General features: G+C 45.0%; 3 protein-coding genes and 1 pseudogene across 3 annotated transcripts; 1 reads left to right on the top strand and 3 right to left on the bottom strand.

Annotated features, from left to right (window-relative positions):
* Positions 1 to 266: 266 nt before the first annotated feature.
* On the bottom strand, positions 267 to 1,233 carry LOC136363157 (olfactory receptor 5AR1-like; annotated as a pseudogene).
* A 6,577-nt stretch (positions 1,234 to 7,810) lies between these two features.
* Positions 7,811 to 8,788, top strand: LOC136363156 (olfactory receptor 8U3-like). Its single transcript, XM_066322241.1, has one exon. It carries the CDS (start codon positions 7,811 to 7,813, stop codon positions 8,786 to 8,788), a length of 978 nt encoding a protein of 325 aa, XP_066178338.1.
* A 3,641-nt stretch (positions 8,789 to 12,429) lies between these two features.
* On the bottom strand, positions 12,430 to 13,377 carry LOC136362039 (olfactory receptor 5AR1-like). The gene has a single exon (XM_066320295.1). The coding sequence runs from the start codon at positions 13,372 to 13,374 to the stop codon at positions 12,430 to 12,432; it is 945 nt and encodes a 314-aa protein (XP_066176392.1). The 5' UTR covers positions 13,375 to 13,377.
* A 4,783-nt stretch (positions 13,378 to 18,160) lies between these two features.
* Positions 18,161 to 19,087, bottom strand: LOC136363155 (olfactory receptor 5G3-like). Its single transcript, XM_066322239.1, has one exon. It carries the CDS (start codon positions 19,085 to 19,087, stop codon positions 18,161 to 18,163), a length of 927 nt encoding a protein of 308 aa, XP_066178336.1.
* Between the last annotated feature and the right edge of the window lie 6,882 nt (positions 19,088 to 25,969).

Raw genomic sequence — 25,969 nt, 5'->3', positions numbered from 1 at the left:
CAAGGGAGGGCAGGGCAGTCCCCCGAAGTGTTGGAGTCTCCCCAGCTCCTGTCCTGCAGCACAGGGAGTGTCCCTGATGGTGGTGTTTCATCTCCTGGGTGCCACTTCCCCCTCCGTTCCTGCGCTCTGGATGATGCCAGGAGATGTCTCATCCCTTCCCTGTGGTGCTGCTGCAGGGAGATCATGGCTTGGAACATGAGTCCGGACTATGACCCTGCAATCCTGAGGATCTGTATATCTAACCTCTCTTCCTCAGGGTCCAAAATCTAGCACCCCTCACCACAGTGGGGTTGTCCTCTCCTTTCAGCTGACCGGGAGCCATGGATGGACCAGGCAGTGGGGATCCTACTTTTTTGCTTTCCTCGTGGCGTTCCTCACGTCTGCGTTCCTGAGGCTGTAGACAAATAGGCTCAGTGTTGGAATACACCAAGGAGATGAACTTGTCCTGCTCCAGTGGCTGGAGATGGGGAGCAGGTACATGAGGATGGAGCTGCCGTGGTGAGAGCGGCCACGTGGGACGCAGAGGTGGGCATGGCCTTGTGCCGCCCGGCCGCTGAGCAGATCCTCAGGATGGCGGCGAGGATGGATGAGGAGGACACCAGGATGAAGGCCATGGTGCTCAGCATGTTGAACTCCAGCACAGCGGCCACCACGGCCTCGCTGATGCGGGTGTCAGAGCAGGACAGGGACAGCAGTGTGGGCCCATCACGAAAATAGCACTCAATGCCCCGGGAGCAGAAGGACGGGGCATGGAATATGGAAGCTGTGTGGGGAGTGGAGCTGAGCACTCCAGCCAGGTTGGTTCTGGCCAACATCCCAACGCAAATCCTCTGGGACATGAGCACGGAGTAGAGCAGGGGCCTGCAGATGGGCACGTCATGGTCGTGGGCCATGGCGGCCAGCATGTGGCACCCGGTGGTGAAGGAGAAGCGCTAGGTGATGCCTCTTGCGAAGGAAATCACCTTTTTCTCCACCAAAAATTCCCTCTTGCTCCAGGGGATGATGGTGGAGGAGTAGCAGATGTCCAGCAGGGACATGTGGATCAGGAAGAAGTATGTGGGGGTGTAGACACATGGATTGATCCGTATCAACACAATGACTCCCAGATTCCCTAGGAGAGTGACCATGTAGAGGGCAAGGAACAAGACAAAAAACATCACCTGTGGTTCGACTTGGGTGGTGAAGCCCAGAAGAATAAATTCAAGATGCAAACATCTCATTTTCTCCAGCCATACCAAACATTTTATATATGCGGTTCAGTTGCTTTCTGTCTTTAGCTTGAAATGTTTAATGCGCATAAATCCATTGATAAGAATGTCAGTTTTTGTCAAGAAGTTACAAAACCTTCAGTCAATAAAAGGTAAAACCCCCTTGAAAGAGAAAAAACACAAGTTCCTGGCACCAGTATCCCTGTTCAGCCAATGTATTTGGAAGCAGGAGCATATTTAAGCCATTAAGAAAGGAAATACAATACCAAAATACATAAATCATAAATAAGTTGCAAGGCTCCCTCCTAGTTTTTCTCAATCCACTTACACATGGAATTCCATGATTTTCTTGATAATTCCTGGGAAAATGGAATTATTTCTCATCTTTTGACAATTCCCTATGCAGCCTGAGCACTTGAGGAATAAATACTTGCTCCCTGTGTCCCAAGAAGAGATTTTCTAGGTGAAAGCATTGGAAAATGGGACTTCTCTTAGTGTATTTTTTCTCGGTGTAGGAATAAGAGCTGGGATTTGTCTCATCTCACTTAGCTTTAGATGTGATGCTTGATATGGAGGTAAAAGATAAATCCATGTTCCATCTTGCTGTTCACCAGGAGGAGATCAGCACTAAACACCCACGTTATGACAGATAGAATAAATAAATATGGATTTTTCTCCTGGATAATCATGGCCTGACAGAGTTACACCAGAGAGTAATCCAAGAGTAGGCACTGCTGGCTCCTGACAAATGTATCCAAACCTGGAAATCCTCATTATTGCATGAGCCTTGGTTGAAGGGCTGGGTTTCAGCCCCAGAACCCAACATTTCCTTTCAGGTGTTTTGTGGTATCCTGGTGTTATTAAGGAGAATTTAGAGCTGCTTTTCATCATCCACATGGAGATACCAGAAGTGTTAAAAATAAGGAAAACCAAACATTTTTGGTTTGGGGCTGAATTTCTCCCCGGAGGCAGAATCCACCTGCTGCCTTCAAAGAACTAACCTGGATTTCTTGCTTAACTAAAGTCCAGCCTCACTTTTACTTACTCAACCAACCAACTTTACTTTGTGTGATGGATTGGACACCTGGAATGGAAGTAAATTCAATGAAACCCCACGGGTTATATTTTATTCTTGTTGAGAAGCAGGTGGTTGGTGTGGAATAACTAATGGAATAACTTGTCCTCCTGTGGTGAAGATCTCCATTGTGGCACTCAAATTCCATAAAATCTTTGGGCAAAGCAGTAGAAGAGCTTCCAACAAGCTGCCCTAGGATTTAGCAAGATCACTCCATCCAACCTGGCCTTAAACACTTCCAGCAATGAGGCAGCCACAGCTTCTCTGGGAAACCTGTGCCAGCACCTCACCACCCTCCCAGGGAAGAATTTATTCCCAATATTCAATCTAAACCTACCTGAAGGTGGGGTTTTGCTCTTCTTTGTTCCCAGGTCCAGTTGAAGCAGTTTTTCTAGTTCCAGCTGCTCCCAGCTCTAGCTGCAGAGATACACCAGGGCTTCTGCCATGTAACACCCGTGTTTCCAGAGCTTTGCCCTGCAGAGAATTCACAGAGCCAGGGATAAAACAAGTCAGAGGATAACATCTTACCCTGCAGGGAGCTGTCACACCAAATGAGGGGCAGCCAAGCCCTGAGGGGTCCCGGGATCCTCCACTGCCAAGTCAAGATATGATGAGTTAAAAATTAACGGCAGCAGAAGGTGTTACTTGAAAAATAACAACTCAGAAATGTTGCCTTTAATTGTTTAATGCATCCTAAATCTATCCCCAGGGGGAATTTCTGACAGTATTTGTATTATGGAATGGTTTGGGTTGGAAAGGGCCTTATGGATAATCCATAAGGCAAGGACACCTTCCACCATCCCAGGCTGCTCCAGGCTCTGTCCAACCTGGCCTTGGACATTTCCAGGGATGGGGCAGCCACAACTTCTCTGGGAAATCCATTCCAGGGCCTCAGCACCCTCTCAGTGAAGAATTTCTTCCCCCTATCCCATCTAACCCCACCTGAAGGATTCAGAGAACGTGAAGCATCAGCTGAAAATTGTCCTAAGACAAAAATAAAGTGCAGTGCAGTTTAAAGCATTGTTTTCAAATGTGAAGTTCAAACACCCTGTACTTTCAACAGGCTCAGGAGCTAAATGTTGGAAAATAAAATATCCAGGTGGGATCAGCCACATGATGCCATTGTTTTATTCATTGCCTATTTCTCAGTTTCCTGAGCAGGAACAAGACACTTTGCTATCCAAGGCTTACAGGCAAAAAGGAGGTTTTATGTAAAATAAAAAGGAGATCATGTTCCCAGCAATGTCCAATAGATGGTGATGACATACAGGAAATACTGGGTTTTTTTACCTTTTTCCCCTTCCAGTTGTCCATTTCATACCTTAAAAGGATTTTAATAGCCCTTTAATGTCTGTTGGGATTGACAATGAAGCACCATGGTGCTATAAAGGAGCAAGAATAAGTTGTTCATGTAAAAACAGGAATTAAATTCATTAGATGAAGTGGATAAAATGCAACTTTTTACAAGGAAAGGGTATATTTGGCAACAAAAACCAGGTTGACTTGTCAGCCTTGCCAGCATCAAGTTTTCATCCAGAATGTGGAGAAACGAGGGAGCTGCAGTTTTTGTCAGGAGTTATTTCTTGCCTAAAAATTGGACTTTTAAAATAATTACCACCCTTCGTTTTTTTAATTTCAGGTGCTCAGATTTTTTCTTACTTTGCCTTGTTATTTTCCCCTTCTCCCCACTGCCAAAGTGCAAATCTCTGGATACAAACTCCACTGGCGATATCTCTGACTTTGTTTTTAGCAAACCACCAGGGGCATAAAGTGGAAAGCTAATTAGAGCTTTGTTTGAAGGCTTTGAGAGGCAGAAGCTGAGGATGGAAAAAGAACAGGGCAAAGGTGACTGGTTCAGTTGAACCTGGAAAATTACCATTTTCAAACATGGAGTTATTTATTAATTAATTCATTATTAATGAATTCCAATTCAATTTGACTTGGCTTATGGGCAATATCTCATTATCTCCACACAGTATTGAAACTGCAAGTTTATCTGTGTAGTTGTTGTCCTTCCATCTTTCCTAGAAAAGGCTTTTTATGGGAGCTGCCTCCCTGGTCCAGCGCAGAAATCACAGAAGTCTGGAATGTCTCATGTGTTAAACCCACATAACCTTTGTACTGGGAATCCTGACACCTTTCACACAATCCTGGCATGGTTTGAGATGGGAGGGACCTTAAGGATCATCCACTTCCATCCTGCTGCCATGGGCAGGGTCACCTTCCACTAGCCAGGGTGCTCCGAGCTCTATACTGGTAAATATATATAGATATAAATGTATAACTTGCTATCCTAGGGCCCGGCATCTCCTAGATGTCCTTTCTTCTAAATCCAAAATTATAAATATATAATAAAATCCAATATCAAATGTACATTATCCCATATGTTTATATAAAAAAATGCAAAACATTATTGGGTTAAATGTGTGCACCAACACCCCCATGCTACTGGATTCTCTTCTCCCTCACAAATCCCACTTCTCTTCTCCCTCTGTGAATCCCACTTCATTTCAAGCTGAAAACAAGGTATGGATGAGAGTCCTGGCATGAGGGAGGGAAAAAGACAGCCAGACAGAATTCCCTATCCCTGATAACACAACAATTCAGAATAAAAGGATTAAAGATAAAAATCCAATTCTTACCTCATCAGAGGAGCATTGAGATCAGAAGGTTCACTGAGGAACCCTCTCCATTCAGCAAAACATCCTTTAATAGAAATATTATTATTTTTTATAGTGAATATCATTTTACTTCAGGGACAGTGGGTGGGTTTGCTCCAGGTATCCATTGCAAACAGCTTAGGCTGTCCTGGATGGATCCCTGGAGCAGCCAGCTGGGATTACAGGGGGTCAAGGCTGATCCAAGCCTCCAGGTAAGAAATGAGCCCAAAAGGCCTCCAGGCTACTCCTGATTTAGCCCCAGGAAGTCTTGATCCAGAGCCCATTAAACCTTCTTTTTCTGCTCCAGGTATTCCCAGGAATATCTCAGCTGCCCACAGAGTACAGTTTGGATCCACAGATGGGATTTATCTGTCAGTTATCAATAACTTTAGGCACATCCTGTGATATCTTAGGTGGGATTAGAGGGATCAAGACACTCCAGGTAGACTGGAAGAGGATATGCCATGTCCAAAGGAGACCCACGCAGGGTGACAGAATCCTGGAATGGTTTGGCTTGGAAGGGGCCCTAAAGACCATCCAGCTCATGCTGATGTTTTGGCTGGCTGTAGCTCCACAAACAACAACATTTTAACATCAATGTTGGAATTTGGTGAGTTTCCATACCAAAATTTCACCACTGACTACCATTAGTTCCTGCTTTATTCCCAGTTCCCCAGGCATGACTTCAAACACCCCCTCTTTTCTCAAAGTAATAAATAAAACCAGGAAATCCAGTTATTTCCATGGGAAACTTTTGATACTGAAAAATAACTACCAGGAAGGCAGAACAGCTTGTAAAAGAAGTTAAATAATTATCAGGTAATTAAGTATAAACCTTTGAACTGTTTATAACTATACCCTTCCTCTGCTTTTGTGCATTTTCCAAGAAAAATAGCAATTTTTGCTTTCATGAGCATTTCTACTCCATTTCTTTGGCATTGAATTAAATCAGATTTATTTTATCTTTTTACAGGACTGTGTTGCACCAAATCACCACCTACTTCCCCAAAAATCTTATTTTTCCACCTTTCAGCTTGCCTCATAAATCAGAACGAGATGAATTCCAAGCTTCCTGATGTTCTCTGAGCCAAGACCCCAAACCACCAGGTGAGCTGGTGACAATGAGGCAGGTCCAGTATTGGCCTAAATACTATATATTTTAAAATTTATTCATTATTTATTTTAATTATGAATCCTATCTATCAAACTGTTATATATCATTCACACTGGATAAAATTCGATTTGATAAATGAATGTTTTATATCTTTATTTGCCCCAGCACGCTGAAACATCCAAAAAACAGCTCAATCCCTCATCAGGGCTGGATCAGTGATCAAGGCAAGGTGTAGATTAAAGGGATTCAATGATGTGCTCATGCTGTTAAACTGGCAATCAGGACTTCTCCAGTATAACTCCAGATGGGAACAATCTTGTTGGGCTGAGCTTAAATAGAGTTTAAGGGTCAAGGTGTAGGTGGGGCCCCAAATGGGGTGATTAATGCAGATTAGTTCACTCTGGGACAATTAGTCACTGTCTGAAAGTGCGCAGAGCTGCCTGCTCAGGTGTGGACATCTGGCTTGCAGGTACCTCAACGCGGATAATCCCACCCTTGAAGGAAAACTGGGCAGTATGGAAATGCTTTGTGTGACACTTGGGGACCCTCTGACCAGCCGGTCATTGCTGGTGCCGTGTGTCCATGTGACGTGGTGGCTCATCCACGTGATGGATTTGAGATCCCTGAAGCACAATGGATTTCAGAATTCCAATCTATCCCTTTCCCTCCCCTTTCTTTTCTTTGTTTATTTGCTGTGTCATGAGGAGCCCTGAGGGTTTTGTCCCAGGAGAGCAGAGGGGACATATTCACAGCCCCGTCACCCACAGGCTCGGCGTCGGAGTCAGGGAAGAAGCACATCCCTCTCCACATCAGCCTGGATATTCTCTGCTGCATTTGGGATAAACTCTTGGCTCCTTGCACCACAGTGAGGGCATAGGAAGAGCTGTAAATCCAAGAGAAAGAAGTTGACTTTGTTCTTCATGTCCTCGTATCCTCTTTTTTGGGGCTGTGTTGGAAAACACCCTTCTGAAAATAGGATTTTTTAATAATAAATAGGAGTAGTGGCTTCTGCAAATTGGTTTTTGTTTTCCTTAGGCAGCTAAAGCAAGATAAACGGATTTATGGAAGTGTTGACAAGTCTTATTTAATTATAAAGAATTGTCAACAGAATGCAGTTGTTAACAAATCAGCCTCTGGAACTGGATTGTTTTAAAATTTATTTCCATTCCATGTAATTTTTATCTTAACTCCCATGGTTATTGGATGTTTCAGCCTGCTGGAGCTCAGAAAGGTATAAAACATGAATTTATCCATGTGATTTTTATCCAGTGTGAGTGATATATAATGTAACAGTTTGATGGATTGGATTAATAATTAAAAGCCGAGGAAAAATGTTCTTAATGTGGTATAATCTGGGATTTTACTGGCACTTTCTCCCACTCCAGGTTTATGTTATCTCCCATGAGAGTCCAGGGTATCTTCTGAAACAAATTTCTTTCAAGCCAAAAGGGAATAAATATCTGATTCTTTTCTTCATCCTTAATTAATGTGTGCCAGAATAAATCCATAATTTTAGGTATCCAGGCACAGAAAAGCAGATTTGCCATTTGTGTTTCTTGAAGCCTCGAATTCTTTTCTAGACAACTGATAAATAAAAAAGTACAGTATTTATGTTTGCAAAATATATGGAATAAACCAAAGTATGGCAATTAAAATGGTAATTGTTTTGAGTTAATTATGAAAGAAAGTGGAATTCTGGGCTTTACCATTTTGATATATTTTTTCCCTTTGCCTCAGCAGGTAACACCCACCCATGGGAGGAAACCACACACAGCCCATATTCATCCTTCTGGGAATGACAGACACTCCCTGGGCACAGGCCCCACTTTTTGGGCTCTTTCTGTTGATTTATGGGGTCACTTTGGTGGGGAACATGGGGCTGGTGGTCTTGGTTTGGGTGGCTCCCAGCCTCCACACCCCCATGTACTTCTTCCTCACCCACCTTTCCCTGGCCGACATCTGCTATTCCACCGTCATCTCCCCCAAAATGCTCACAAATCTGATATCTGGGAATAAAACCATTTCCTGGGCCGGCTGCGTGACGCAATTCCACCTCTTTGCTCTCTTTGCCACGGCTGAGTGTCACCTCCTGGCTGCCATGGCCTACGACCGCCATGTCGCCGTCTGCCACCCCCTGCGCTACGTCACCGTCATGTCCCCCCGGGCCTGCTGGCAGCTGGTGGCCTTGTCCTACCTTGTGGCCTCCCTCAGCGCCCTCCTCTACACCGGCTGCACGTTTGGGGGCTCCTTCTGCGGGCCTCACCGTGTCGACCATTTTTTCTGTGATGCCGGCCCTGTGCTGAGGCTGGCCTGCTCCGACACCCGCGGCAGAGAGGCCGCCATCTTCGGCCTGGCCACGGCCAACGGGCTGGGCACCAGCGTGGCCATCCTGCTCTCCTACTGCCGCGTCCTCCACGCCGTCCTGGGCATGCGCTCGGCCCCCGGCAGGGCCAGAGCCTTCCACACCTGCGCCTCCCACTTGGTGTCCGTGTCCGTGTTCTACGGCACCCTGTTCTTCATGTACCTGCAGCCGGCGTCGCGGCACGGCGGCCGGGACAAGGTGGTCTCTGTCTTCTACACCGTGGTCAGCCCCGTGCTCAACCCCTTCATCTACAGCCTGAGGAACAAGGAGGTGAAGGCAGCGCTGGGGAAGTGCAGGAGGAGGGTGTTAAACCTCTGCTGGTGTCAGAGAGGTGCAGGTCATGGCATCAGGGAGCCCTGGAATGGTTAGGGTTGGAAGGGACCTTAAAGACCATCTGGTCCTACACTCCATGGGCAGGGACACCTTGCTGCTCCAAACCCCATCCAGCCTGGCCTGGAATTCTTCCAGGGATGGGGCAGCAACAGCTTCTCTGGGCAGCCTGTGCCAGGCACCCACCCCTCACAGGGAAGAATTTCTTCTCAGAATCTCATCTAAACCTACTCTCAGCTTAAAGCCATTACCTGTTGTCCTGCCACTCCTCACCCTTGTGAAAGCAAACTGTTCCTCCGAAGCAAGAATAAAGAAATAAAATTAAATTATTTGGATTTTTCCCCAATCCTCACAATTTTATATAGGTTCTTCCACAGTTCCTCACAAAACTCAATTACAATATTTATCCTGGAGAAAGAGACCTCAACAGTCACATATTCCTTGGAAGGAAACGGGAGTGGGAGCCTCAAACTTGAATTCCCTGTGCAGCCACAAGGCTGTCGGAAGAAATCAGAGAGAATTATTCCAGGGTATTATTCCAATTAAACCTCTCTTTCTCTCAGGAAGAGAAAATCACAGTTTTATTGGTTTATAACTTATTTTGCACTGATCAATATGTATTTTTCTTGCAAGGTTATTGTCCTTTTCCCTAAACTCCAATAAAATTCCTCATTGTTACCTGTGAGTTATTTATTAGAGCCAAGCTGCTGGGGTGGGAGGGAGCATTTGGGAAGAATAAGAGTATTTTTAAATTTGATTGATAAATGAGTAAAATAAAAGGCTTTAAAAGTGCATTTTTTTCTGACTTAGAGGGATAAAAAGCTGATGCGAGTCAGGATCTCAAGATACACCTTGGAATATCAAGGGAAATGCAAGTGTCCAAGTGCCAAAACACATAATGAAAACCTAACTGGTACATTTCACTCAAACTTTAAGCACATGACTTGGTTTCCATAGGTAAAAGAATCCTCAACACCTGATCTGTGGATAGTTGGGAGCTTTTTGGGTCTGGAAAGGCCCTAAAAAAGCCCAAACCAACAGTTCTCCAAATTATGGCTCAATAAAGAAGGTACAGGGATAGTCACAACACTGGGGAGAGAACAGCAATCCTTCATCTTTTCCTGGCAGGCACTTAAATTAGAAAAAAATTCCTAATTTCTACTCATCCTAATGAATTTGAAAGGACATTTGTTGTTTTAGAGGGCAATCCTGTGACTTCCATTCACAATTTGGCTGGTCTGGATAAGCTCAGCAGACCCTTCCTGCTGTTCTCCACACTTCTCATTTTGGTTGTCCCTCACCTGTTGACACCTTTGTGGGGTGGGATGAGTTCAGACACTGCAGAGGGATAAGCCTTGGCTGCATCAAGGAAAAGTGGAAGCAGAAAACTTTTCCTTTTGGCATTGGGTTGTGTAGATGTGTTCTGAGGAGTTATATGAGAATTCACTTCCTTTTGAAAAGTAAATGGAAGGAGAGCAGTCTCCTTGTTCTCTAGGAAAAAACCAGCAGGAGAAGAGGTGTTTTAGGTCTAGGGGGAAGTGGGAAAGGTGGATTTAGACCTGGATGAAGAAGTTGGAATTGACAGAATTAAATTATAAAGGACTTGGCAAGACAGAGACTTTTGATATCAAAGTTGAGTGGGAAGACACACTAAGACTCATCCCATTCCAACCCCCTGCCATGGGCAGTGACATCTTCCACTTGGCCAAGCCCTGTCCAACCTGGCCTTCAACACTGCCAGAGATCCAGGGACAGCCACAGCTTCTCTGGGCAACCTGTGCCAGGCCTCACCAACCTCCCAGGGAAGGATTTCTTTCCTATACCCAGTGTAAACCCACTGTCCTTCAGTTGAAGATTTTCATGTTTAAATGAAGAACTGAGAAAGTTCTCCAGCAGCAAGTCTGAGCTCCAGGGCCCCACCATGCAGGTGCTCACAGCTATTTTCACCACAAGGGATGCTGCTCCCATTCCCAGAGCAAGAAGTGATCCTGGGAGACCAACCACCCTTCAAGGGATCACCAGCTTAACAAGATCTTCTGGGCTTTGCCAAGAAAGTTTCTTAATCATCATCATGGAACTTTTCAACAATTTCTTTCCTTCTTCTTAATGAGCCATGAGAGACTAATTAGCGAAGGAAAACAAAGAAGAAACTTTCTTCCTTGTTAAAAACAAAGTGAACTTCTCCAGATGCTTTGTTTGTCAGATCCAGGCCCTGGAGCCAAAAAGCTGCAGGGTCAATGTGTTGGCATGGGACTGTGTTTAGAGACCTTATATCTCATCCCATTCCACTCCCTGCCATGGGCAGGGACACCTTCCACTATCCCAGGCTACTCCAAGCCGCATGCAACCTGGCCTTGGACACTTCCAGGGATGGGGCAGCAACAGCTTCCCTGGGAAACCTGTGCCAGGGCCTCAGCACCCTCACAGGGAAGAATTTCTTCCCCATATCCAATCTAAATGATCTGTCAGTGTAAAGCCATCACCCCTTGTCCTGCCACTCCAGGCCCTTGCCCAGAGTCTCTCTGCAGGTCTCCAGGAGCCTCTTTAGGCTCTGGAAGGGGCTCTCAGGTCTCACCTCTACAGACTGAGCTTAGACATGGGTTATGCCCTTGGCACAACTGGGTTAACAGTTGGGCTCCATGTTCTCAAAGTGCTTTTCCAGCCTAAATGATTCTGGGATTCTGTAACTGTTTCCACCCCCTATTTGCTCCTGGTCAGCGTTCCTGCCACTCCTTCTGTGCTCAGTTTCACTGTAGTTTGTTTTTCCTTCCTCTGTGTCTCACAGTTTATTTTAGAGGGGAAATTGCACAATTGCTCAAAACTAAGCAAAACCTGTTTAATAATAAAACCAAAATATGAATAAAATGCCAGGATAGGGAGCAGTGGTTGTAATTCCACATGATCCATAGGAGTTGCCAGATGGGGGCTCTCTGCTCTTTGAGCAAGCTTGGGCCTTGAGTTGGGTCACTGCCTGTCCTGTGGTGGCAAACAGGAAATTCCTTTTGGAATGGATGACTTTGGAAGCAGCTCCTGCAGCAGGAGACTTGCACTGGTAAGTAAACACCATGAGTTCCAGGAAGTTTAATGGAAGCCTGAGGGTTTATGTCTCACTTCTTTATATATATATAAAAACATGAAATATATAAAATATAATATATATAATTTTATATTCATAAAGATCTTAAAATGTACTACTTTAGTATATAAAGAAAGTTTGTTAATTGGAATTTCTTTATCTTTCTTTTCTTAAAATATATGTAATTTTAAATATATATAAATTTGTCCTTGAAATATATGATTGGCTTCTTGGCATCATAGGGAAGTAAAAAAGAACCAGTGTAAGAAATGGAGATTCAGGGATTGGGAAACAGCTCAGGATTTGGAGAAGTGCTGCAACAGTTAATTGGAAAGAATGGAGAACACTTTAGAAACTCTCCTGATGCATTTTATTTTTACATTATCTGGGATATACTGATGTTTAAACACCCAGAGAGTGTCTCAATCACTCATATGGAGAGAAGTTTTTTTTTTCTCCTAAAAGAAGGGAAATGGTCCCAAGTAGCTGTAAATCAGAACAGATGAAGAGTCCCTGGTATTCAAGCTCTACAAGCGGTCAAGAAGGGCTTAAATTCCTGAAATTAAAATAGCAGCCAGCAAACACAAATAAAAAAATGACAGTACTATATTTCAGCTGAGTGTTTCCTCCCCATCAGCCGGCAGACCTCGGCCTTCACCTCCTGGTTCCTCAGGCTGTAGATGAAGGGGTTCAGCATGGGCGTCACCATGGTGTAGAACACGGAGGCCACCTTGTCTCTCTCCCAGGAGCTCCTGGAGCTGCGCCGGCAGTACATGGACACGAGGGACCCATAGAAGAGCACCACGGCGGCCAGGTGGGACGCGCAGGTGGAGAAAGCTTTGCGCTTCCCGGCAGCCGAGCGCGTGCCCAGGACGGCGGCCAGGATGAAGGCATAGGAGAGCAGGATGGCCAGGATGGTGGCAGCCAGGTGGAAACCCGCCATGACGAACATCCCCAGCTCGTTGGGCGCGGGGTCCACACAGGAGAGGGCGAAGAGCGGCGGCCCCTCGCAGTAGAAGTGGTGGATGGCGTTGGGGCCGCAGAAGCTGAGCCTGAGCGCCAGGCCCGTGTGGAGGGTGGCGTTGGTGACCCCAGCCAGGCCCGAGCCGGCCACCAGGAGCACACAGATCCCTCGGGACATGGAGAGGGAGTAGAGCAGCGGGCGGCAGATGGCCACGTAGCGGTCGTAGGCCATGGCGGCCAGGAGGTAGCACTCGGCGGTGGCGAAGGCCACGTAGAAATAGAACTGTGTGAAGCACGCCGCGTGAGAAATGACCTTGTCCTCATCCAGGAGATCCCGGAGCAGCCTGGGAGTGATGCAGGAGGAACAGCAGAGGTCTAGGAAGGACAGGCTGCTCAGGAAGAAGTACATGGGTGTGTGGAGCTGGGCAACCAGGCGGATCAACAGCAGCAGCCCCGCATTCCCCAGCAGGGTGACCACATAGATCACCAGGAACACCACAAAGAGGACAACCTGGCCGTTGCCCTGCTCAGAGAATCCCAGGAGAACAAAGTGAGTGCTGAGGGTTCCATTTCCTTTGGCTGCCATCCTGATGCAGGTGCTGCAGGAATGCAGAGTTATTCCTTTTATGGATATTCCTGTTTGCTGCACAAACATGTTAAAAATGACACTATTTTTATCAGCAAACACAGGAGATGCAGGAACTGCAGAATTTACTGTTTGGTTCAAAATACATTTTAAGGTAGTCAAAGTTCACTACTGAGTTTGTTTTGAATGGTTTTCGTCTGGTTTAGCCATTGATTTGGTTTGATAAATCACTTTGCACAGTGGAAGGTTTATTTCACCTCCTGTTGAAGTCAGGGGGGTTGTTACTCATCAGGGTCAAAGTATTAACTGCAGTAATTTAACCTGACTTTAGAAATCATTATGAATTTGGAAAAAAACCTGAAAACAACAAAAACCACCCAAACCCCAACCCCAAACCTCATTGGTTTAGAAAATCCAAAACGGACAAAGCACTGGTGAGAGATCAGGACATCTTTAAAATTTTCTTTAGGAGAGTCAAAACAAATGAAAATAAAACAAATTTCTTCCTTTCCATTCCTTCCCATGAAACAGAAATTGAGGTTCAAACAGGGTATTTGTATTAAAACCCTCTTTAAATATGGTGATATTTGTGTCATTCCTGTGAGAAGTGTAGAGAAAGAAAAGGGTTTTAAAAGTCTGTAGGTCTCAAAAATATTTTGGTGCTATGATTAACTGCAGGGTGTAACATGCTGATAATACAGTGGAAATAAATAGAAATAAATATGTATAGTTTGGAAAACAATCCAGGTAGTTCTGCTATGAAATGATTGACCGTCAATGCCGGCTTGGACAGGGGTTGGAACCTCCTGGGCTAGTGCAAGGGATCAACACTAGAGGATCCATAAGGTCCCTTCCAACCGTAACCATGGATTCCATGATAAATTCCTAGGTTTCACCTCAGAGACCCTGAGCTTAGATGATTATCTGTCGTGAGAACAGATAATCCCACCTCAAGGCCTCTCCTTGCAACAGATCAACTCCCTGCAGCCTTATTTTGGGTAAAAACTCACCTGATGTTTCCTCACATCTCAGGGCCTTTTTTATTTGACCAGATTTTACCTCCCAGACCAAAATTTCCAGAGAGAAATAAGCCCAGATCTCTTCCAGTATTACTGTGGAAGACAGGAATAATTTACCCTCGCAAAGAGCATCAAAACTTGACCAAAAACCCTGCTGTTTGTAGTCTTCATTCACAGGAACACCAAGGGGTTTGTTACAGCCCAGCCCTGGAGGAGGAAATTTCATTTGGGAATGGATGACTTTGGAAGCAGCTCCATAAGGAGGAGACCTGTGCTGGTAAATAAACACAAATAAGTAAATCAACTTAATTAGTTTAAAGAAGTTAAATAGCAGCTTGAGGATTTATTTCCCACTATATATATATAATTAAATACATCAACATTTTAATATAGAAATAAAGTTAATATAGAAGTTTATTTTATACATACAGTTATAATTACTTAATACATAAATATTTTCCTAATACATAATTTTATATGTTATTTGGAATTACACATATTTAAAATTCATATATTATATGTAATTATATATTTTTCTAAAATTATGTCTTGGAATATATAATTAATTTCCTGGAATCACAGGGAATTAAAAAGAACTGGTGTAAGAAATTGAGATTCAGGGGTTGAGAGAGAGCCCAGGGTTTGGAGAAGCATTGCAATTGCCAATCAGGGTGAAATGAAAACACTGCAGGAACTTTCCTGCTGCAATTTATTTTTACATTTTCTGATGGTAATGATGAGCTGAATTTAAGACTTCTGGGCTCAAATTTACCCTTCAGTCAATTTGCCCAGAGTGTGCCTCCTAATTCTGCTGATATGAGGAACATTCTTCCAAAATATGCATTAGGAATAAAGGTTCAGATGTACTGGAGTACATGTTTTGCCATCAGGAAAGATCATTGCAATTTCCTATTATATTCCATAAAAACCTTCGTGGAGAGGCTCCTACTTCTGCAAACACTTGGGAAGGACAATTTTCCCCACCCAGCAAAAAATTGTCTCAAAACCACTTAAAATTCCATCCTCTCTGATTAATAAGATACTCACAGGTCCTTGAGCTGGAGTCCACAAGCTCCATCGGTGTGGCCAAAACCAGGAAGTTTTCCGTTCCCACCCTCTAACGTGGCTGGAATATTTAAGTTTTACCCCATCCCCACGCGACCAATTAACCACAGGGTCTCTGAGGCACCCGAACACAGAATGAGCCTTCCCCAGAGGCCCTGGGATCCATCCTGAGGTTTCTCCCTGGAGTTTTAGGGATGGGATGTCCTCAGCACAGCAGAATTGATGCCCGCAGAGCCTGAGCGATGCCATTTGTGAACACAGCGCTGTCAAGAGAAAACATCAAAACAAGGATTTTTGCTAAAGGCTTGAATTTGAAAGATTTTAAAATTTTCTCTAATTCCATATTTCTCTTCTCCCCTCACCCTCCCAAAGAAGCTTTTCCTTCACTCTTCCTCCAGCCCTCAGTCAGAGGCTCAGGGCAGGAAGTCACTTGAGTGGCTGTCAATGCTTTTCACCAGCTGCTGGTGGATGTCCTCATATGCAGGAGGTATCCATGGCTCATCTCCATCTTGGTGGCCACCACAACCTCCACAGCTGCTCTCCTGTCCCAGTGTCTGGGACAACTATTCCCCATGGGCACTGCTTAGCCTTTTCCCTTTTTCAAACTTATCTGGTTCCCATCTGCCCATTTTTGACCAGGAAAGCTCATCTTGAAAAGCCATTTTGCAATGTGTGCTTTAAAATGGGTTCAGGAGACTCCCCAGGAGTAAACTGCACCAGCCAGAGAATGCTGGAATGGCTGGGGTTGGAAGGGACCTTAAAGCTCTCCTCATTCCAATGCCTTTCCATGGGCAGGGACACAGGATGTGTGTCCATCAGGAGGAAACATCAATGCTGGATGTTCCGTCTCCTTCCCATGCGGTGGCTCCTGCTCCTCTCATGGTCAGATGCTGTTCCCACAGATGCTGGACACAGTTCACCCTCATTTCCACAATTCCCACTTACACAATGAGCCAAAACCTTTTGGTTTTGAGAGCAGCAGCTCCAGCACGAAGCCACAATGTCCACAGTGACAGTGCCATGGCCACAGGGTCGGGGATTAATTCACTAAAGGCTTATGTTCTGGTTTAAAGGTCAGGGGATGGTCAAGGCAAGACCACTGAATGGTTTCTCAAACTATTATTCAAATATTGAATATTTTTCAAGTACTTTTTAAAACATTCAATATTTTATTGCCAAACAGTGGTTGTAAGCACCCACAGCAAGAAAAGTTGCTCTAGGGCTTATGTTTTAAATGCCTTAATGTTTTATTATGGGAGTGTGTGTTATGTTTTAAATACAACATTAAAAATAATCTTTAGTCTAATTTAAAGAAAAAATGTACACTCTTTTCTACACCTAAATTCAACAATGTCCTGGTAGTGGCAGGGAGGAGCAGAAAGGTGGGAGAACAGCAGGAGTTACACGAAGAGGTCCCTGTTCATGGCCCTGATCACAGAGTCATGGAATTGGTTAGGTAGGAAAAGCCCTCTAGGATCATCAAATCCACCCTTTCCCACAGTCCCTGCCATGGGGGGTCAGCACAGCTGATAAGAGGAACAGGAGCATAAAAGCATAAACAGCACAGGGGGATTGATCCAGGCAGCCAGACTAAATAATAATCAGGGAATTATCAGTGAGCTCTGGTGATGCCTTAAGAGGCTACCTAGAACAAAGACTAGACAGAGTAAAGAATAAAGTAGATATTTATTACAAAGTCCTTCAAAGGATACACCTTTGGGCAGTACAGGAGCCTGGCCAAGGCTACACCCATGAGTCATGAGTTTTCACACTTTTACAGGTTTTAGTGCATTTACACTTTTAGAGGTTTTGATCCATTTACATACTGGGGTTAATGGTCAAATTACAGCTTCAGATAATTAAGTCCCATCCCTCCAGTTTGCTCTCCTCAATTTGCTGCTGTTTATACTTTTTGAGCCTGAAGCTCCAATGGTGTCCCTGGTTCTGGGGCTGGAAAAGGATTGTTTTGTCTAACTAAACTGTGAACTAAACTGTGAAGAGAACTTGCTAACACTTTATATGAAGTTCAGAATTATAGACTAATGCAGTGCAGAATCTGAAGAATATGAAAGCTAAAACTTAAGGCTTCATTCCCCCCTTAGAGGCTTGACAAGTCCTCTACCTTATCAAGTCTCTATTCTAAACATCTACTAAGAGTAAAAGAACAAAGGGAGCAAAGGATTCAGCTCATTGATCCTGAGTGCCTGTGAGTTGTGTGTCATCAGTAAATCAGCAAACTACCTTGATCCAACCCAACTGAGCAGCTTTTCCTCCATCCCAAGTTATTCCACGTCTCTAGGAGAGCTCCATCACACTGGATTTCACCATGGACCTGGCACAGGATGACATAATGCACTGATTGGAGGTTTTGGGGTTTTTTCACATATGCAATGCTTGTGCACCAAAACATTTAGACCAAATATGTCGCAGAATTCTGGAATGGTTGGGGTTGGAAGGACCCTCAAAGCTCATTCAGTTCCAACCTCCTCTTGTGGGCAGGGACACCTTCCACTAGACCAGGTTGCTCCAAACCTCACCCAAACACCAACATTGGAGTAAAATTATTATTTTCTGCTGATATTAAATCAGCTAGCACATCATCTAAATCAAAATGCAGAGAGTCCAAAAAATGTCCCTCTGACACAAAAATCCCAGGATATCACCCACATCTCCATCTGGCCACAAAGTTGAAACATCCAAGCTCATTTAATTTTCCTGAGTCTCCTCCAAGCCTCCTTCACCTCCTGGTTCCTCAGGCTGTAGACCAAGGGGTTCGTCATGGGGGTGACCACAGTGTAGAGCAGAGCAGCCCACTTATCTCCTCCCCTGGAGGTGTCTGACCTGGGGATTAAGTACATGAAAATCAGCGCCCCATAGAAGGTGCTGACAGTGGTGAGGTGGGAGGCACAGGTGGAGAAGGCTTTGCGCTTGCCCTCAGTTGAGCTGATGCTCAGGATGGTGGAGATGATGGCCAGGTAGGACACCAGGACCACCAGCATGCTGGGAACACCAAGCAAGGATGAAGAAGTCCTCAGGAGGATGAGGCTGAGGGTGGTGTCGGAGGTGGAGAGTGAGATCAGCAGGGAAATGTCACAGAAGAACAGGTCGATGCTGCTGGAGCTGCAGAAGAACAGGCTGGACATGCCGATGGTCTGTGCCACGCCGTTGGTCAGCCCCAGCAGGTAGGAGCCGGTCACCAGGCGGGAGCAGCGCTCTGGGGACATGACTAGGGGGTAGAGCAGTGGGTGGCAGATGGCCACGTATCTGTCATAGGCCATCGTAGCCAGGAGGAAGCACTCAGTGATCGCAAACAGGCCAAAAGTGAACACCTGAGCCATGCACCCGGCATAGGCCATTCCCTTCTTCCTCCACAAAACCCCAACCAGTATCCTGGGGGTGATGATGGTGGAAGTGCAGAGGTTCACAAAAGCCAGGTTGCCCAGGAAATAATACATGGGAGAGTGGAGCAGGGGGCTGGCTCTGATCAAGGTGATCATCCCCAAGTTCCCCAGGATGGTGACAAGGTAGGTGAGCAGGAACAGCAGCAAGAGGATGACTTGAGTTGCCGGGTCCTCGGTGAATCCCACCAAGCTGAACTCAGTTGCTTGGGTACAGTTGCCTCCTGTCATTCCTTCAAAGTGTGTTGTCTGCATGAAATCCTTGCTGGAAGTTTTTTTCCAGCTGGAAAACCCTCTTTGCAGTGAGATCTGTTTGGAGACAATCCTATGAGATCTAAAGCAAGAGTTTAGGCACAGACTGGTTAGACAGTGCTGGGTGGAAGTCATGGCATGGATAGGGAGAAGCTGTAGGTTACATAATCGTGAAGAACTTTACCTTGGTTCTGCCTTTCCTGCCCTGTGTGTCTTCAGTCTGGGACTTTGAAATCATCCAGCACAACCTGAAACATGGAAAAACCAAATAAAAGCTGTACAAGACAGCACAGTTTACTCATCCTTGTGTTGGCATCTGCCAACCACCTGCTTTGTCTGTCTTCTCCATAGAATCCTGGAAGTGTTTGGGTTGGAAGGGGTCTTGAATCTCACTGAATCTCATTGCACCACCTGCCATGGGCAGGGACACCTTCCACTAGACCAGCTTGTCCCAAGCCCCATCCAGCATGGTCTTGAATGCTTCCAGAGAAGGGGCATCCAAAAATTCCTGACTATGAAGACTCCCCACTGATGCACTAGTTTGGCTCTAAACGATTTTTCCAGCTCTTTAACCCCGTTCCTGCAGTCTTTAAACAAAAACATGCAACATCCAAAGCTGAGCAATCTCTTCCTGAAAATATTTATTTTTTTGAGGAAAAAAATAATTTAAAATCACCTTTTGGACGTGCCTTATATCAGCAATAGCAAGATCCATAAGCGTTCCTTGCAGGGAAGCTGCCAGTCCTCATCCATGAGCCCTTTGTGGTCAGTGAGAAGTGCCCAGAGCAAGTGTTCCAACAGGGTGTCCTCACCACCAGCCTGCTGCAGGTCACCTGGATTTGGTGCTAGCTGAAGCTTTTTCTTCTTTGCAAGAGAAAACCACAGGAGGTGGCTGGCTCAGCTCAGAATCAGTGATGCCCTTGCCCGTGGTTCTCCAGGATGATCCTCCCCTACCTCTCTGCGCTCCCCCTGCTTCCCTCCTGATGTTCTTCAAGGTGCTCTGCAGGTGAATTTAAAAATATACCGCTGTCAGCAAAGACCTTTTTCCATGTAATTTGGGGATTTAGAGGCTCTTGGAGCCTCAGGAGAATGACAAAGCCCAAAGCAGGTTATTATCTCTTCTCTGAGCTTCTGAGTTTGGAGATGATTACACAGAGGAGATGATCTCACTTTGAGTAAGCCACAGGGCTTTGGGGACACCACAGAGCAACCACAGTGCAAAACTCCACCGGTTGTGTCAAATTTTCTGAGCATTTCAGAGATTTTCAGCTCTAAAAATGTTGTGTTTGGCCTTATCACACCAGTGAGCTGAAGGGAATCTCACTGGTGGGGAACAATCCCATGGAAGCCAGCATCCATCAGCAGTTCCAGTCACCAGAGATGATGAACCACCTTTCTACCCATTCTAAACTCCTTTGACCCAAACCACAGCTCACCTGTCCCATCCCTGGAAGTGTTCAAGGTCAGGTTGGAGCAATCCAGACTACTGGAAGGTGCCCTTGCCCATGGCAGGTGGTGGAACAAGATGAGCATTAAGGTCCTTTCCAGCCCAAACCATTCCAGGATTATGAAGTCTGGCTGCAAAAATCCAGGATAATCACAGAATATGCTGAGTTGGAAGAAGTCCACAAGCATCATCAATCCAGCTCTCAGCCCTGCACAAACCCATCCCCAAGAGTCACACCATATACCCAAGAGCATTGCTTAAATGTTTGTTGAGCTCTGTCAGAGTTGGTGCTGTGACCACCGCTCTGGGGAGTCAGTTCCAGCGCCCAACCACCCTCTGGGTGAGGAACAATTTTCTAATACCCAGCTTAAACCTCCCCTGACAGAACTTCAGGCCATTCCCTCGGGTTCTGTCACTGGTCACTAGGACAGAGAAGACATCCGTGTCTGCCCCTCTTCTTCCCCCTGGGAGGGAGTTGCAGACTGCAGTGAGGTCTCCCTCAGTCTCTTCCTCCCCAGGCTGAACACACCAAGTGCCCTCAGCCACTCCTCCAACAGCTTCTCCTCAAGGGCCTCCATCTCTGTTGCCCTCTTTTGGACACTCTCTAAGAGTTTAATGACTTTGTTGTATTGTGGTGCCCAGAACTGCCCCCAGGAGTCAAGGTCAGGCCGCCCCAGTGGGTCACCTTGTCACAAAAGGAAATCACATTTGATAAGCAGGACTTTCCCCTCACAAAGCTGTGCTGGTTGGGACTGATGACTGCATTGTCCTCCAAGTGTTTTTCAATAGCTCCCAGCATCACCTTCTCCAGAACCTTCCCAAGGACTGAAGTGAAACTCACAGGTCTGTAGTTTCCAGGGTTCTCCTTCCTGCCCTTCTTGAGAAATGAAACTACTTCCAGGCAGCTGGAACCCCTCCAGATTCCCAAGACAGAAATTCCCCCAAATTGAGAGAGGTTTCTTGATGACATCAGCAGCTCTTTAAGGATTCATGGATGAATCCTATTGGGCCCCATGGATTTGTAGGCATCCAGCTGGAGCAGCAGTTCCCACACAATTTCAAGCCTGTCTTGTTACTAGAGGTTCTATCCACTGCTCCTTCAGCACAAGACAAAAATCCCACTTCTGTGCTGGATCCAAACCAGAACGGGACCAGCCGCCTTTTACTGATGGGGGAAAGAAAATACCGAGTTTACAGGGACAGACAGTGCAGAAAAATCAACAAAGACCATACCTTTGGAACTGGGAACTGGCATTCCCCTGAGCAGGAACAGGTGTTGAAACAGCCCAGGCTCCAAGTCTTGTTCCAAACAGAAGCAAAGGTCCGAGCTGAAAGATGTCTCTGGATTTCAGGAATCCAGATGTCTCTGGGTTTCAGGTTTCCTGTGATGGGAACAGCCACTGGACTGGGAGAAGTTCCACCTGACATGCAGCAGATCCCCAATGGAATAATAAACCAACATTGATGTTTTCAGCCTCTGAGTGACACCGACTTCAAAATTTCCATCTCCTGGCCTTTGGGGCTCCCTAGAAAAAGAAATACTTTAGCTAAGAGCACGGCAGTTAAACATGTCCTCCAGCAGACACACAGGCTGGTCCCACGGCCTCGTAGCTCTGTCAGACACTGGTCACACCTGAGGGCTCCCTCTAGGATAACCAGTTCCACTGGTACATTCACATTCCACCTTGGACACCTCACCAACTGCCATGGCACAGTCAGAAGGCATTTACTCAGCTGATGGAAGATGGTACAGGAGGTTTCTGCAGCTGCAAAGTTCAGGAAGTCAGACCAACCCACAGGTGTCCAAACCCAGGGATGGGATCCTGCCACAGCCTGGGCTGGGAAACAGATGAGGGAATCCTTTAACCTCTGCAATTTGTTTTAACATTTGTTTAAATGTTAAACATTTAAAAATTTGTTTTAACATTTCCTGGTTGGGCTGCAGCTATATCTGTCCTGCAGAGTGAGAGAATAGAGATGGAAATAAGAAGCTGTAAAGCCAGGCAGCATGGAAAAATCAAATATGGTCTGGCTAAGGTATGGTCTGCAGCCTCCCCCAGTGCATTAGGGAAAGGAAGGGATGCAGAATTAAATGCTCCTTGGACACCATGGCATGTCAAAGCCCTTTCCAGAGGCTGGAAAAAACCTTACTGTTTGCAGAACTTTGCAAGAGATTCTCCTTTTGTTTTTTGTTATCCCAAGCAATGCCGAGCACAGAGATGGCCATGGACAGGGATGAACACGCTCATTGCTCCCACCCTCCAAACACTGAGGGAAGTCCCCTACCCAAGCAAGGGACAACATCATTTCCAGTACTGATCTTTCAAAGATTTGGATAATTTTGTGTTATAGGTGACATTCTGAGCTTCCAGCCTGCAATGTCCCAACAGCCAATGTCATTCTGAGAAGTCCAGGAAAAGCCTGGATTTTTCCCTGTGCTGCCCCATCCCCGCGCCAAAAATCCTCTTCCTCTTCTAAACGTGCTTTTGTCATGAGTACTCAAACTCATCCATTAAAAAAAGCAGGAACCAATCCCACCAGAAAGTCCCTCCTCCCCAACATATCAGATCTATTCATGGAATTATGGAGAAAACAGCACGGGTTTTTCTTAGTGAAACAGGGCAAAAAACCATGAAAAGTCTGAATAATTTCCCAGATCTCTCATCTGCACAATCATCTAAAAAACAGTTCCTTTTGGCCAGCACAGAGATCCATGGATTCACCAGCATCTGCCTTGATAAACCCGACTGCTTGACCTTGGTTTCCATCACAGTTTGGGAACGCTGTGTCAAGTGCATCCCTTGTGCAACATCAATACTTGACCCTCAGGCATCACTGAAATCACTGTTCTCTGGGCTAGAAATTATGCTTAAAAGTGACAGACCTGCCAAGAAGGCTCAGCTTTGTAATATCTACCAATGCACCTTTTCCTCAGGAAAAGTTCTTTTCACTTCAATTGAATTTTGCCCTTCAGCTCAGAGGCCAGACTCTGCTGGAAATCTTTCTGGAGAATACACTATTATTTAATACACAAGTGATCAGATCAGAAAAGCCAAAAAAAGTCCTCAGAGAAGCTCAGAGCAAAAGCAGAACCCAGGCAGTAGAGGGAAGCCTGGGCAGCTCTTGTGTTCCACCAGCTGCAGGCATCATCCTCACTTCTGGAGGCCCAGTCACAGCCCTGCCCTTCCCTAAAGAACTCATCATCACTCCTTCTTTGATACAGCCAGGCTTCAGATGCAGAGATCTGGGAATCTCAGGCACAGAAACCACAAAGCCAACCAGGGCTCGGTGCCTGTGAGCTACAGAGAAGGAAAATGCAAACACAATAAGGTTTTGGCACTCCAGCCACCCTAAGGGTATCATCACAAATATTTTTTCACCAACACTTCCTTTTGCAGGAAATCCCTACATTCCCCAGTGCTGACTCATACAGGAGCTTTAATAAGTTAGGGAAGGAGGTTATTGACAACAAGCAAATTCTGGGTCACCTTTTCCACTACACATCATGATACCAACTCTCTTACCTACTTCTCCTAAAACAGACAGAAAAATTACATTACATTTTCTAAGTACTCTAGAAGCAATGAAGGAGCTAAATGCAGGAACCTCTATGGATTTTAATCTACGATAGCTGAAGCAATTTCTAACAAATCTTTAACAGAGGGGATTAGTTAGCAGCTAGAGGAGACTCTCTAGTAGAAAGATACTCATCAACCAAACACATAAAACGTGCAGCCAGGGGCTGCCTGAGTGGTTTAAGGTTAGGAAAGCTTAAGCTAGACAAAATAAGGGCAGTGCTTGCTTTTTTCCTTAAAGAAACTCTTGGCTACATGAAGATTTCAGTACAAATAATTTTCTGTGGGGAACAATAGATAATCCAGAGAATTACACAATTGTTCATGGCAGCCCATCTGTAATAATGCCCTGGGTCATGTTACAGCAGGAGACTTTTGCAACAATTCAATGCACTGTTAAAAATTACTTTAATAGAAGAAGCAGAAGCTTTCCTCTTCGGCCAAGTGTCAGCAGAAAGAACACCACCACAAAAATCATCCATCTTGCCCTTATTCTGCTTGCAAGGTAACCCAGTAAGAGCAGCATTTATCAACAACTACATAAACACAAACAAATTCAAGGAGTCAAGTACTTATTAGATTATTTCCCCTGCAGCATCTGGGGAAGACCAGTAAAAAACTTGCAAAAATGTTTTCAAAAAGTTTTCTTCCTTTACAAATTATGTTAACAACTACTTTGGCGGGGGCTGCTTTTTATGCTCTATCAGAGATATGAGATACTGGGAAAAGGTAGTGTGGAGCTTTTCATTTTCACATCTAATAAAGGAAAGGGAGTGGAAAAAGAAGAGCAAATTACTGTAGTTTGATATTCACAATTTACTTTTGTCCATGTAATATGGCAATTTCATACAGCTGGCACTGAGGCAAATCCCACTGGTTTTCAGGGACACAGTGTCTACAATAAACTGGGGCTTGGAATCAAAACAAAATTCCAAGTTCAGCGATGCTGACGTTGGAATGAACAGCTCTGGAGTAGCCACCACCAGAATGAGCCATCCTTTGGCAAGCCACTGTTCAGTCTGAGCAACACTTTTTCAGAAGCTAAACCACTTTCATTTTTCTCTGACACATTTTGGGGATTCCTTCTTTGAATCACCAGTTGAAGATAGTTTCTAATGGGAAATTTTATTTTTCCCCTTCCCAATTTTTTCCCTCTCATTGACTAAACTCTTAAATAACCCTCCCTTGGTTTTTCAGTTCTCTGTGTAAGTTTTAACATAGTCTCCAAAACCCTTTAACAAAATTAGCCCAAACTAGAAAAAAAATCAATTCAGTTTCTTATTACTCTCAGTGAAGTTCACCCCTGCCATTTATATCTCCAGGTCCATGACTTTGGCAGTGGTTCCTGATGGTCACACACTGTTCCTCATCACAGAGGGATTTCGTGGTCTTTTGGGAAGAGTGAACAAAAGCACTTCTGATCATGACTTGTCTGACGTCTGATCCAACACGTTTTAGTAGAGAAAAATGACAAGTGACTTCAGGAAGTGCACATGGAATCTCTGATACTTTCAACAGGCGAATTTCTACTTAAGAAAAAATTCCAATAAACATACTAACTGGCTGTCTGCATGGAAAGATCATTCTTTAAAAAAATAAAAAAAAAATAGGAAGAGTCCAAGTAGGAGGCAAAGTGGAGGAGAAGCAAACATTTACAATGCTTTCAATTTGGTTTTGACAACTGCCAGTCACTACCACACACTTCAAGGATTGTGAAATACTGCAGTGCTTTGACAGGATATAAGCACTGTATCCTGAAAAAAAAAGATAAAATTAAATAAAATGTTCTAAGACAGAAGATTTGCCACAAGTGAGTGACACATTACTGTGAGGACTTAA

The sequence above is a fragment of the Sylvia atricapilla genome, chromosome 6, assembly GCF_009819655.1.
Source record: "Sylvia atricapilla isolate bSylAtr1 chromosome 6, bSylAtr1.pri, whole genome shotgun sequence".
In the NCBI taxonomy this organism is placed as follows: Eukaryota; Metazoa; Chordata; class Aves; order Passeriformes; family Sylviidae; genus Sylvia; species Sylvia atricapilla.
This window is presented reverse-complemented; position numbering and strand designations above follow the sequence as displayed.